This window comes from Lindgomyces ingoldianus, assembly GCF_010093535.1.
Source record: "Lindgomyces ingoldianus strain ATCC 200398 unplaced genomic scaffold BDR25scaffold_76, whole genome shotgun sequence".
NCBI lineage: Eukaryota > Fungi > Ascomycota > Dothideomycetes > Pleosporales > Lindgomycetaceae > Lindgomyces > Lindgomyces ingoldianus.
In genome coordinates this window covers 1-12,507 of record NW_022985237.1, presented here as the reverse complement: position 1 = coordinate 12,507, position 12,507 = coordinate 1, and the positions used below count along the sequence as shown (strand labels likewise).

Here is a 12,507-nt window from a genome sequence, read left to right as displayed (position 1 = left end):
CCTGTTTGGGGCAATCTGGGCCTCGCTTGCGGTTTTCGCGCTACGCCCGAACCGGCAATTGACCTTGACGTCTACTATAAAAGAGCTCCCGTCGTGGTCATTTTTACTCCCTCTCTTCATCTTTTTCTCTCTACTCCTATCCCTTCGTCCCCAACCCCCTCGTCCGCGCCAGCTGCTCTCATTGGGCCTCAGCAATCCCTTGTGAGGCACTTTTTTCTCGAATCTCCGTTGCCGTCTAACATTGTACTGCCCTGCGTCGTGCCTCTCATTTCCCCCCCAGTGTGAACTGTGCCGCCCAGCTCTTCATCTCTGGTGATGGCTACTGCTACAACTGCTTTTGCGCTCGTATCGGCAAGCGTTTGGCATCCCACCGGGTTTCCATTCTCTCGCCAAGAAGTGGTGGATGTTGCTATGGGTGATTCCTTAGCGTAGACACATGAGCCTGATGCGATTCCGAGGAATAATGTTCGAGAAACGGTCAGCATAAATGGCGACCGGGATCAAGGCATGGGAGAAGAAGAAGCAGTGACCCGAGTTGAAATGGGAACGTACAAGGTAGAGAGGGCGAGGCAGGACATCACAAGCAGCCCAGGGGTCGCAAGGTATGTCATGCTTATCCTGTTAAGGAGAAGGCTAACGCGTGATCTAGATAGCCTGATTGTGATTGATTATGGTCCGCTTCGAAGGTCTGCTCGCCGGAGACAGCAGAACAACTATCCGGACATGATCCCATGGTCAGATCCCCAGATCAAAGATTAAATCATCGCAGACTATGAAAAGTCATGGTAGGAGACACAAGACGACTGGATGAATTTGGAATGTATTCACTACGATTGCGGAGACCTATCACTTAACGAGAAGCTCCATCACTTCAAGATCCACATGGAGAGAGCATACAGTGGTGACGACTAGGCTCAGGGGACCGCCTCAGGCCTCTTGAAAGATTGGAAGAAGATCGAAGAAAGAGCAGCCAAATGCTGGACAACAGACGCAATAGCTATGCGACAAGTGCGGAGGAGATTCGGTAAGGCTTTGAAGAGGTTTGAAGCTTGTGGAGAGCTCTATGAGCCTGTGATGGAGTATCGTGGAACGATGAGTGATGATTGATTGATTAATTGATTCCTCCTCGGTTTCAGCCGCGATTTAGCAGCTATGCACGGTTAGGCTGACGTGGAAGACAGCCGACATGGCTTGGGAGCGCTCGGCTTCGTCTATTCGTCTCTGATCCCCCTTTTCCTAAATATCTGCGTCTGTTCTATAATCCCGATAGCTTTGGTGGCTAGCCTGCTGTTGTTCATAATGGCCTTGAAGTCGTGTCGTCCCGGAAGGCGACCGAATTCCTGGTTCCGGAGGTTCCTGTGGTTCCTGCAGGTGAGGAGGATGTGTGAAGCCGTCTGCCGTCTCGCTCCGCATTCACACTTTGGGCCCGCGACGCCTGGTACTTATCGTTGGAAGAGGAAGTCCCGGAGGCCGATTTTCTCCGTTCGGATCTGTATCAGCAGCGCGCTTTGCTGTTTGCTGAGGTTCTGGTGGAGTCGGAGTACACTGTTCGTGGGCACCGATGTGTCTCTTTAGCACGCTCTACCTTCGGTTTCTAGGTGCCAATTTGCGTTCCATGTTCTTTCTACCTCAGTTTTACCCCACATCTTGACTGTTGTCCTGAGTGGGTGTAGTTGGAAGGGCTTCGGCGCTGTTTCTCCTTCGGATCCGTCTTCTCTCCATCCTGTGGCTTCCTTGGCGGCTCTGTCAGCAGCTTCGTTCCCTAGTTCTCCTACGTGTGCTGGTATCCATCGGATTTTCACTGGTCGTCCTTTGTCCTGGATGTCTTGGATTTGTTGTGCTATCTCTTTGAGGATATAGGCTCCAGATTGTCCCTCCGGTTAGGCTGTAGACGTAATAGCGGCCTGGTTGTCTGCGTCGACAGCGACTGTTTGGCGGCTTCTGTTTCGCTCTGCGTACTCCCTTGCTATCTGCAGTGCACTTATCCCGCGGAGTTCGGCAGAATATATTGTCGAGGTCGTTTCCATTCCCATGTGCACGCTGCGTATTTGTTGTAGGATCGGGCACGCCGCTGCCACGCCGATCTGGCCATTGATTCCGCTACCGTCCGTGTAGATGCTGAGGTCCTGTTCTGTGTCGTTTTCTCTGTCGTGCCGGCTACGGGCTTTATCGGCGTCGTCGTCTATGTGTGTCTCTGGTCCTGTCCACCATGGTGGCGTTACGAATGGTGGGATAGTTTCCTGTGTGTCGGCGTCCTAGTTTTGCCTATCTCGTATCTCGCTATGGATCTTTTTGAGCGGGTCTATGAATCTCCTTCGGTTTTCCGTCGTGGGTGTGTTTCGTTGGGGGTCTATACTGTCTAGTATTTCCTGGCTCGAGAGGAGCCGGGTGATGGTGTTTGTGTTGTGTTTCCATAACTGCTGTTCGATAAGGAGGAGGTACGCTTTGATGTCTAGCGTGGCTCTCGATGTGACTTTGTATGCTCCACATATAGCTCTTGCTACTCTTGCCTGGATGGCTTTCAGGGTGTTGAGTGTCTTCTTCGTGTTGGCGTGTAACCATACCGAGCACGCGTACATTAGTTGGGTAGGGCGGTGCCAGTATAGGTGGTCCTCATATCCGAGAGGCTGATGCCCCCTGTTGAGCCTCCCAGGCAGCTCATCGCGTTCACTGTTTTTATTACCTTCTGTTGGAGTTCCTCTGTGTGTGCTTTCCATTGTAGCTTCATGTCTAGGGTTAGTCCTAGGTTCTTGCATGTCGCCTTAGGCTTTACCTCGCCCCACGCTGCTTGGACCAAAACATATATGTATTACAGTGCTCTTGGAGATGTGTCTACATAGTAAAGGTCGAGAATGACCTACTCATACTAGGCCCCTTCACCACAGTCGCCCATGAATGCCCTGATTTGCTCCTTAAGCCTATCTCTTCCGTGCTGTCCCCGGAGCTCTTGATAGACCGACACGTGCATCCGTTCTTTCAGGCTATATAGATAGTGTTGCCAGCGAGGGTTTGATCCTCCTCCCATTGCAATCCCTAACAGGTCGAGCTGCCACCGCCTCCCTAGTGCGCTCTATGGGTGCGACTCCACGCAAGGGGTTACGAGTCCACTAAGGCTCTTTCCTCAGCGTGCGCAAATAGCCTAGGCGAGTTCCTTAGAGCCGCCATCGCTACCATTATATGCCACGCCCCACGGCTCCTTTAGATCCCAGCAAGCCGCTTCGCGTTATCCATAACCCTCTCGGTGATGATGGGCCGACTATGTTTTGCAGAGGGAAGTCCTCAGGTAACTTGGCGCCGCGCAGCTACCAGCCTTACGCCTCTACTAACCAAGCTTGCGTTCCTCCCCCTTGTCAAGTGTCAAGTCCTTCCTTAGTGTCTCTGTGTTTCCAACGCGCCTTTTCGCTGCTGTAGACAGAGGTTTGGGTCGCCAGGAGGTCGTTGTCGATAGGCGGCTGCGAGCACCACGCTGTTTGAGACCCTTCTCTTGGTCACCATTCCACCCACTAGCCCCCGAAGCACTTCTCTTCTACCCAGGCTGTTCGTAAGCCCATTGGCCTTAACAAATTTCCTAAGAAGGTGTCCTGGAATTCGGGATTCTCCCTACCCTCGTTGCAGCGCCAGCGACGCTACACTCCTAGAGCAGCACACAAGCACAGAGGTGTCCTGTCCCTCTACCAAACCAGAAATGCTATGTGAGGCGATTCCCTTAGGCAGAGTATCGAGTGGTTTTTACCTGGTTCTTCTATTTTCGTAGTGCTTCATCTCTTGGCATTGCGAAAAGTCTGTCTCTGCGGCAGCGTCGAGGGGTTGAGCTTTCAACCACCCCTCTAGCAACGGCGCACGTCCTGCACTGGTAGAGAACGGAATCCTTGTAATCAGCTTGTTCTAGGGAACAAAATGATACGGAAAGGAACCCTCATAGGACAGTATGGGCCGGATCACGATTTTGGTGTTCCTCCTTGCTTGCGGGGTCTCTCTGATATGTTTTTTTGGCAGGAAAATATGCTACATCACAGTCACAAAAAGCTCGCTCACCGACGTCGAGCTATAGACAGACAAGTTCTCCCATGAAGTCCTCATTGCTCAGTTAATCCCAGGAATATTACTACTAAAAATAGATGCTTCCCACGTTTCCAGGAACGTAATAGTTCTATCTGTCCCTTCCAATTCGATAGCGATAGTCGCTATCCTCTAAATCGAGAGATAGAAGCTCTTCTTCGCACAGAACCCAGAAACGGCGAAGCCGCTGAAGATTCGTCTGGCCGCTGCAGATTCGTCTGGCCTCTTACGGCTCGGCTGGCCACCTAGAATTCGGCTGGCCGCTAGTTTAAAATTGAACGGCCCCATTTACGTCTCACTGGAGCTTGATCTGGTTTCTACTCTGGCGATATGGAGCGTGTATCGCTGGCGTCCTAGCACCTCTATCGCTGGTGGTCTCAGCCTGGGATCGCCGCCGACAATGTCGCGGGTGTTTCAAGGGAGATTAATCATCAGCGCATGCGCCGCTGCCGACCTAAATTTCGTAACATCGCTAGCGAGCATGTCGTCGACGGTTTACATTTGGACGTCGCCAAAGATTCGACACTGCTGCCAGTTCTGGCGGGCTCATCGCCGGCGACCAGCAGCGCACGAACGCCGGCGAAACGATCAGCCTACATGCGCTGGTGATACAAATGATCAGAGATCACCCTCCTAGCAGCGGACTCTCATCGCAAAATTCTCAAGCCGTGTAATCGCAATCTTCATTTACCTCCTACCAAGACGCATCAACGTAATATTACCAATTGTTGCTATGAAACCATATCCGCTGTCAAATTGACCCGTTCTTGCAGCTTATCTGAGTAGGCATTCCCGCAGCCGCAACTGTATTTCCCTTATCGGAGACCTAATGTTTTCTAAGCTACAGATTCAAAGTGGGTTGACCATAGCTTCGCAAACTTGCGATAGAGAGGTTCCGGAGGTCCGAAGCGTAGTCCCGTCTCGCGACACCGTGTGTCTCTCGACGCAGTGATAGACTTTAGATGGCATCGGTTGTATTTGGTGGACTTAAAGGCCGGGCAAGCGCGGTGTTGGTTAAGCTTTCGATCGTTTCGTTCGACGCTGTCAATCGCCCCTTTAGTTATACCCCCTGTCAAATCGCGACTTTAGGATTCTAACAAAAAATTCGGAGGACACAGACCCGGCGTTCACTTCGCAATACCTGCCTCCTCAGTTAGAAACCGCCGCGCGCATATGGCCTACTAGCCACAAAGATCTCAGCCTCGCCAATGCGTAGGCGAGGCGCAGGACAGGCAGCAATACCAAAGCCAATGCATATGTTGCCACATCGAAAGTGGAGGTAGAGCGTGGAATAAGGTATGTTGAAGGCAGCAAACACCTGACCTTGCGCACGCTGCAATCTGAAACAATAAGTTGTGCTCTTTTAAAGCTCTCGAAAAGGATATCTGTCGCAACATACTTCCGAATTCGGCCTAATCTTACAGGATGCTGTGTAGAATGCCCGTACGCTACGATACAGAGAATGAATATAGGACAAAGCGCAGACTGCGCAGACTCGCAAGGCTAGAGTCACGATCTTCGCAGTGGCAACCCCTATCAACGAATTAATGAGCTGAAATCGGGCGTAAAATCTCATTTAGGTTAGCCTCTTGGCCAAAGGGATATTTTAAGGTGCGCCCCCCAATGCGCATAATGTTGGGGGCGGGATTCTCGTTTTCGTCGATCCTTCGAACTCCGCCCCAGCCTTGTATCCCATTGCAGAATGACTCCTTCATAATATTCGCCACTTCGACATTCGTCTGTGGTTTTCCATTTAAAAGTCCAGTGATACCCTGTTCTTCGTAGTATAGGCATCAAGCGAGTCTAAACTACGCTAGGTATGGGTAATGAATTTTACAACGGATTCTGGACGAACTGGGGTGAGTCTTTGGTCCTTACTTTCATTATCACGCGCTAACCAAGTGAACAGAGGATGGGAAGATTGGGGGTGCTACCCTTACACTGCCGACATATGCAGGCTTGATTCTAGTCTCCTTTCTCACTCTGTTCGTACAGTATTCCGGTAGCTGCTTCTGGCGCGTGGTTAGCTTCATCTTGCACCAGACGAGATCGACGACGGCGTCGAAAAATGGCCTTTTCCATCAACAACAGGCCATCCTTAGAAATTCTGTGACTGCGACCAACGCATTTTGGACCATAGCCTCGTCCGCGTTCGTGTGGAAAAGGAAAGGGAAAGAGCAGGGGAAAGAGAACAGGAAAGGGTTAGGGAAAGGGAAGGCTCAAGCGACCTTGAGGACCTCGTTACCGCTGCTTTTGGTTTCCGCTATCCATATTGGCTTTTTTGCTGTCGCAGGATTGTTTTCATCCCGCGTCACGACAACATCCGCTTCAGGACAGGCGCTGATGACCGGCGGTATTTGCGGTTTTCCTGGTGAGGTAGAGAACCTTCGAGGTGTAGAGCCAGAGAATCTGGACGAAGAAGGACTACTCACATTCAACACGCAAGTCCTCCTGGGACGGTTGGCTCTCTCAAGGAGCGCGGCGTACGTTCGCTCGTGCTACAATATGAACGACAATGGGGCTTCTGGTGGCTGTAAAGTTTACGTACAACCGTACTTGCATGGAGTCAACGCATCATCCGTCAACGATACATCATGCCCCTTTGTAAACGGGGAGACTTGTGCAACATCTTCGGCGGTGCGATATGATTCCGGAGCCATACATTCTAACAAGGATCTCGGTATCAACTCTCCGGAATCAGACGCGATGACAGTACGGAGAATAACAAGCTGTGCCCCTGTTAGCGCCGAACGATACGCCACGGATTGGATTAATGACGTACCGGAAGCTTTCGGTGACGGGCGCACGAATACGAGTATAAAATTCTACGAAATGGGGCATCCCACCTCTGGTGACAATGACGGATGCGATGCTACATTTAAGAATTCTACGACAAACCTCACGACCTTCTGCGTTTCAGAATTCATGAAAACATATGTCCAAGAACCATACACAATCCGGTGAGTTCCTAATATCTTTAGCCACTGCATTACCATAACCGAAGCACTTATACACTATTCCTTTGTTTACGCCTAAAGATACTGATTGTTGTTAGGGTCCAAACATCCTACTACGATAATGACACAGCCAGTGATCTCATCCCAGTTTCTGACTTTCAAGTCAGCAATGCCGATGTCACACTAATTGCCATTTTCAACAAGGCAAGGTACAGCGAGATGGTCAAGGATGAGCTTTTTTCTGCCCAAAACGAATCTTCCTGGGGCCCAGGCTTCTTCACTGCCACCAATGACTTATCCGTACTTGGTTGCACCGAACAGTATCAAGTCTGCAATATTAGGAATACACGCTGCACACCGGTCACAGGACTCTATGGAATTAGGCATGCGTTAGATTCTGAGGATGGAGACTTGGACTTGAGTCCTAAACAGAAAGCGATATTCGAGCTTCTGTGGATGCCAGCCCGCTCTATGAGTCTGCAATGGTCGTTCAAAGTGCTCGGTACAGAGCTTCTACTCGCGAAAGATTGGTTATGGGCGACTGTCAGCGTTGGCTCATCCGCTCTACCGCCCAACCACTGGCAAATGGAAGCCGAGAACCTCCACAATGTCTCGCTGGCCGTGCTCCAGCGGCGGGTCTCTGAATTCGCATCCCCGAACGAATTTGAGATTCGCCCAGGTTTAAACTCGCTGGCGCAGATTAGAGAGCCTTCCGACCCAGCCCTCCGCGATCTTTGCACCGCTCTGAAACTGCGAAGTAGTGAGAATATCTCCGTAAGCGTGCTTGGAATGGGGATTATTCTGGGGGTCGGCAGCTTGTTTATTCTACTCGACTTCGTTCTCATACAGCAGCTCTTCTGGGTGAATATTCTTTGGTGGAGAAATAGGTCGCCTCGCCTTCAAAAAAGGAAAGAGGACTGGCAGGCCACGGGCACGTTGCAGCTTCAGAGATCCGCATTAGAGGCCAGGGGTATCGAGCCCTGGGAGGACGATGAGAATGAGACTCCTGTTCTGGTGGACAGGAACAAGAAATTCGCAAGGCTGAACGACCTGAATGACGATTGTAAGATGAGCGAGAACAGAGGGGGTGATGTAGGATATGGTAAGGGCACGTATACACCGGTGCCAACTCAAAGTCCGGAGTCAAGGAGGATGGAAGCAGAGGATCGTGCCGCTGATCTTGAGGATGCTAAGAGGTTGTCTAAGGAACAGTAATTTGTTATATATCCATGAATGATGTAGAATTTCTAATATATTCCGAATGCATAGTCTTATGTTTTTAAGATAGCGTTTGGCATGCGCTCGTTCGGGACGCGCTGCATGTTCCCGGTCGTGATGGTGGAAGAATCAGGTCGGTGGGACGGGAGATTCGCCAGTGGCGCATTTTATCCGATTGCTACATTAGCTTCATGCATGTGCTTCTAGCTTCATCTCCCAAAATAACGCCTTGGGGTCAGCCGATAGCCTTCGAACCTCTTCTCGAACCTTTCTTCTCCCCCATACGTCATCGATGAGGACCATCCTCCACCGAGCTATGTAGATGTCCCTTAGCTCTATCTTAGCTTACCAGCCTCCACTATAGATGGTATTATAGTCGCTCTAAAGGGAGCTTCGCTAACCTCGCCTAATATCATTAAGAACGCGAAAGGCGCTATAGTTCCCAGTAGTTAGATAGTATATATAGGATATAGTTGTAGTAGGTGCTTAAGAGGCCTTAGAAAATTCGTAGCTAATTAACTCCGCAGAATATATATACACGATATGCTCGAGACTGCTTATAAGAATACCCTTTATAATGTTAAGATCCGTGATCTAAGATAACTAAGGTAGTTCTCTTAGAGGGTCTGCTTGTTGGTTCTCAGGATATTACTGATAGGGAGAAGAAGCTATTGCGAAGTGATCTCTCAAATCTGTCAAGAGCCGCTTGCCATCCTCATCATCCTAGACCTCAACTTGGAACCTTTTCACTATCATAGCAATCACCAGGCGCATTTCTCTCATAGCAGGAGTCTTGACGACACAGTTGAAGCGCCCCTGAGAGAATGGTGCAAAACCCCTGGGATCTTTAACAATATGAGGCTTTGTGGTCCAGCGTTCTAGAACGAATTGGTCGGCATACTCAAACGCAGACTCGAGACGGGCAAGAGAATACCGAGCCGCGACGATTGTAACATTTCCGGGAACGTAGGTCTGATTGATCATTATACCAGTCGGCGGAGACTGACGGTATCCACTAGCTGGGACTGGCGGATGAAGTCGCACGGTTTCGTTGATGAGCGCGGACAGGTGTTCACAACGTTGAAACATATTGTGGTCAAACACATCCACGTTCCTCAATTCTGCGAGAAGTATTTCCTGCTGTTCCGGAGATCGAGAGAGTTCGTAGAAGTCGAAGAATAGGGTAGGAGCAATAGTATCACTTCCTTATATTAGCTCAAGCCTATCTCTTTCTTCGAAAATCGTACCTTCTAGCAATGATTATGGTGACAGCATCCCCATTAAGCCATTCTTTGTCAGCTTGTAATAACCCTTTCTTAAGAGATGCGCTAATTAACCAGTGAGAAATATCCACTCTGTCTACTTTCATCTGCTAGTAATTAATTTACCATGTTTTTTCTCTAAGACAAGGTAAATCTTGAATTCTCTCTCCTCGATCCTTACACCATTCCATCATCGACAGCTAATCTCGCACAATATACATCCAGGGTGTAATTTAAAATGCAATTTGTGCAAGCTATGGCACAGGGCTGAAGGGCCCTAACAAGCTTATAGCTTTTCTTAGTAGTCAAGCAGCAAAGCGCCATTTCTCATTCTTCAACATCTTAAACGAACGGGCAAAAGCAAAAATCGCCCATCATGTCCAACGAAAACTAATCAAACTAGTTTAAAACGTTAACTGCTGCGTTGTTTTAGGCCAGCTGCTCAATTCTTCGGGTAAGAGTGTCCGCATATTCAATGACCCGCTCTTTGTAGGTAGAAAGGGCCTTCGTGCTGAAGCCGTTGTCCTATATGCGACGCCGAGAGTCATGGTCTTTCTTGCTCCGAGTGGTGTTCAGTGCTATTTCTAGATGTAAAAATCGTACTAAACGGCTTTGGTGCGGTTATTCTTAGGTCCGTCGACGGCAGGCGGTACCGATGGATCAACAATAGTGAGCTCTCCTAGGCTAGTCCCGATGAAAGGTCCATATTTCTTGTGTAATTCCTCTATGACGAGGTAATTCTTCCCAGCCCGGCACTTCCAGATATGCCAGAACTTCGTAATAGCCGCTGCCCAAGGTCCCGGAAAGTGTCGGAGTTGATGAAAGTATCTACGATAGATGGAAATGCTAGTGAATAACCCGAGAGCGTAACATATGGATAGTGATCCGGTGGTAATAGAAACATTCTAAAAGGTGCTGCCATTGTATTTTTAGATCGCAAAGATGGCTATCCAAATGCAAGAGTAGAGTTGACTAACAATGGTGCTTGCATGTGCCACTCTCCACGAATGAATATAGCAAGATGAGTCGCAGCGCCTAACATCGTTGATGCTAGAAGCATTCTCGTGAACATCAGGGAAGACATGTCCGTTGGGGTTGGCTTTAACGGAAACAGGAGACGTGTGCACTTTAGAATAATTCTTCGAATGGAAACAGAGGGGTGTGGGTCAAGTATAAGAAATGGGTGTTCGCTAGACCTTGGAAACGACATGGAATTTCGGAGATAGGCTGTGCGGACGGCTTGGTTGGGGTCAAGGTCTTTCACCACTTAGCGCTTTCCTCAATTGATTGTACGCGGCGCGTACAGCACCAGAAAGGCCAATGGAATTTCTAGAGCACCGTGCCTGAATCCACCGTTAATATATGAATGGAGAACTAATATTACTGGAAATAATAGTGCCCCACTGTAGTCGTATTTGAGGAGAAGCGGAATTGTTCCTCCCGCTACCTTGCGGCCCATCGCGTAGGCTAACCCAGATACTTTTCGATTTTATAGAAGCTAGACTCAGCAAAGCCTTCAATGGAAAGCAAAGGAGGAGTAGTGCTTTTTAATACAGTCGCACTGTCCATAGACCAGCCTCACGTAAGCATGCCTTATAAACAAAATGTTAGGGAAAGTTTAATCATTTTACCCTAACACTAAACTACTATGCTAAGTTTAATCTAGGTTATCTACTAACTTTTAAATTTATCACTGCTTCTAGATATCTACTAACTATACTTGTGCTTAAAACTTTACTTTAAGCTCTAGATAACGCTTCACAAATGTACTAGGCTAGTTTATGCTAACATAGCCTAGATTACGCTTAGCGCGCAAAGGATTAGCTATATTAGCTACAGCTGCTAGCTAAGAGGAAAATCCTTGCGCATATAGCTTAAGTATGTGCTTAATAATTAACTGCTTCTTTTTACTACCTAGCTGCTATAAATTAGCTATAAAATTTACTTATAAAAGTTATTTAGTATGTTAGTTATTTATTATTTTTTAAAAAACTTTATACATAGCTGTAGTATATTGCTTTAAAGGTGTTACATTTTATATAAAAGCTTAAAGTGTAAGCTATATTAAATATTCTTTTAGCACATTTAAGTAGTGTTATTAGGAATGCATTTATATAAAAAAATAGTTTAGTAAGATTTTAGTAAAAGTAAGCAACTTAGGTGTGTAAGCAACTTAGGTTTGTAAGCAACTTGCCTATAGTGTACGTTAGACGCTTTTTAGACTTAGACATAGTTAAATAAATAATTAATGTAATATTATTAACATACTCTACAGGCAAGTTACTTACACACCTAAGTTACTTACTTTTACTAAGACTTTACTAAACTACTTTTTTTACACTAATACATTTCTAATAACACTACTTAAATGTGCTAAAAAAAAAGTTAGATACAGCTTACACTTTAAGCTTTTAAATAAGATATAAAACTTTTAAAAAAATATGCTATAGCTATATATAAAGTCTTTTAAAAAATAATAAATAACTATAGCACTAGACAACTTTTATAAGCTAATTCTATAGCTAACTTATAAAGGCTAAGTAATAATAAAAAGTAGGTAATTATTAAAACTATACTTAAGCTATATGCGTAAAGATTTTCCTCTTAAATAGCATTTATAGCTAATATAGCTAATTCTTTACATGCTAAGTGTAATCTAGGCTATATTAGCATAAACTAGCCTAGTATGTTTAAAAAGTGTTATTTAAAGCTTAAAGTAAAGTTTTAAGTATAAGTATAGTTAATAAATATTTAGCTTATAATAAAGCTTATTTTACTAAAGTTATACATGTTATTATTCTAACGTACTTCATAGGCAAGTTGCTCACACACCTAAGTTGCTTACTTTTGCTAAGACCCTACTAAACCACCCTTTTTACACTAATGCATTCCCCACAACACTACTTAGACGCGCTAAAAGAATGTTAGATACAGCTTACACTCTAAGCTTTTAAATAAAACATAAAACTCTTAAAAAAATGTGCTATAGCTATATATAAAGTCTTATAAAA

At 46.8% G+C, this 12,507-nt stretch overlaps 5 protein-coding genes across 5 annotated transcripts; 2 read left to right on the top strand and 3 right to left on the bottom strand.

The window, feature by feature from the left end:
• Positions 1-1,880: 1,880 nt before the first annotated feature.
• Positions 1,881-2,756, bottom strand: BDR25DRAFT_386265 (uncharacterized protein; the record flags this gene model as incomplete). The annotated part of the gene is made up of 2 exons (XM_033697990.1): positions 1,881-2,200; positions 2,357-2,756. 2 exons carry the CDS (start codon positions 2,754-2,756, stop codon positions 1,881-1,883), a joined length of 720 nt encoding a protein of 239 aa, XP_033539534.1.
• A 3,122-nt stretch (positions 2,757-5,878) lies between these two features.
• On the top strand, positions 5,879-6,222 carry BDR25DRAFT_194887 (uncharacterized protein; the record flags this gene model as incomplete). Its single annotated transcript, XM_033684320.1, has 2 exons — positions 5,879-5,918; positions 5,969-6,222. Coding segments are annotated over 2 exons (294 nt in total), but the record flags the coding sequence as incomplete, so codon positions are not given.
• Positions 6,223-6,765: 543 nt separating this feature from the next.
• On the top strand, positions 6,766-8,231 carry BDR25DRAFT_248194 (uncharacterized protein; the record flags this gene model as incomplete). The annotated part of the gene is made up of 2 exons (XM_033685966.1): positions 6,766-7,019; positions 7,115-8,231. The coding sequence occupies 2 exons, from the start codon at positions 6,766-6,768 to the stop codon at positions 8,229-8,231; spliced, it is 1,371 nt and encodes a 456-aa protein (XP_033539532.1).
• Positions 8,232-8,882: 651 nt separating this feature from the next.
• On the bottom strand, positions 8,883-9,871 carry BDR25DRAFT_363683 (cytochrome P450; the record flags this gene model as incomplete). Its single annotated transcript, XM_033696777.1, has 6 exons — positions 8,883-8,939; positions 8,970-9,435; positions 9,482-9,596; positions 9,623-9,672; positions 9,709-9,750; positions 9,849-9,871. The coding sequence occupies 6 exons, from the start codon at positions 9,869-9,871 to the stop codon at positions 8,883-8,885; spliced, it is 753 nt and encodes a 250-aa protein (XP_033539531.1).
• A 54-nt stretch (positions 9,872-9,925) lies between these two features.
• Positions 9,926-11,065, bottom strand: BDR25DRAFT_363682 (uncharacterized protein; the record flags this gene model as incomplete). The annotated part of the gene is made up of 5 exons (XM_033696776.1): positions 9,926-10,021; positions 10,105-10,401; positions 10,470-10,753; positions 10,790-10,939; positions 10,969-11,065. The coding sequence occupies 5 exons, from the start codon at positions 11,063-11,065 to the stop codon at positions 9,926-9,928; spliced, it is 924 nt and encodes a 307-aa protein (XP_033539530.1).
• Between the last annotated feature and the right edge of the window lie 1,442 nt (positions 11,066-12,507).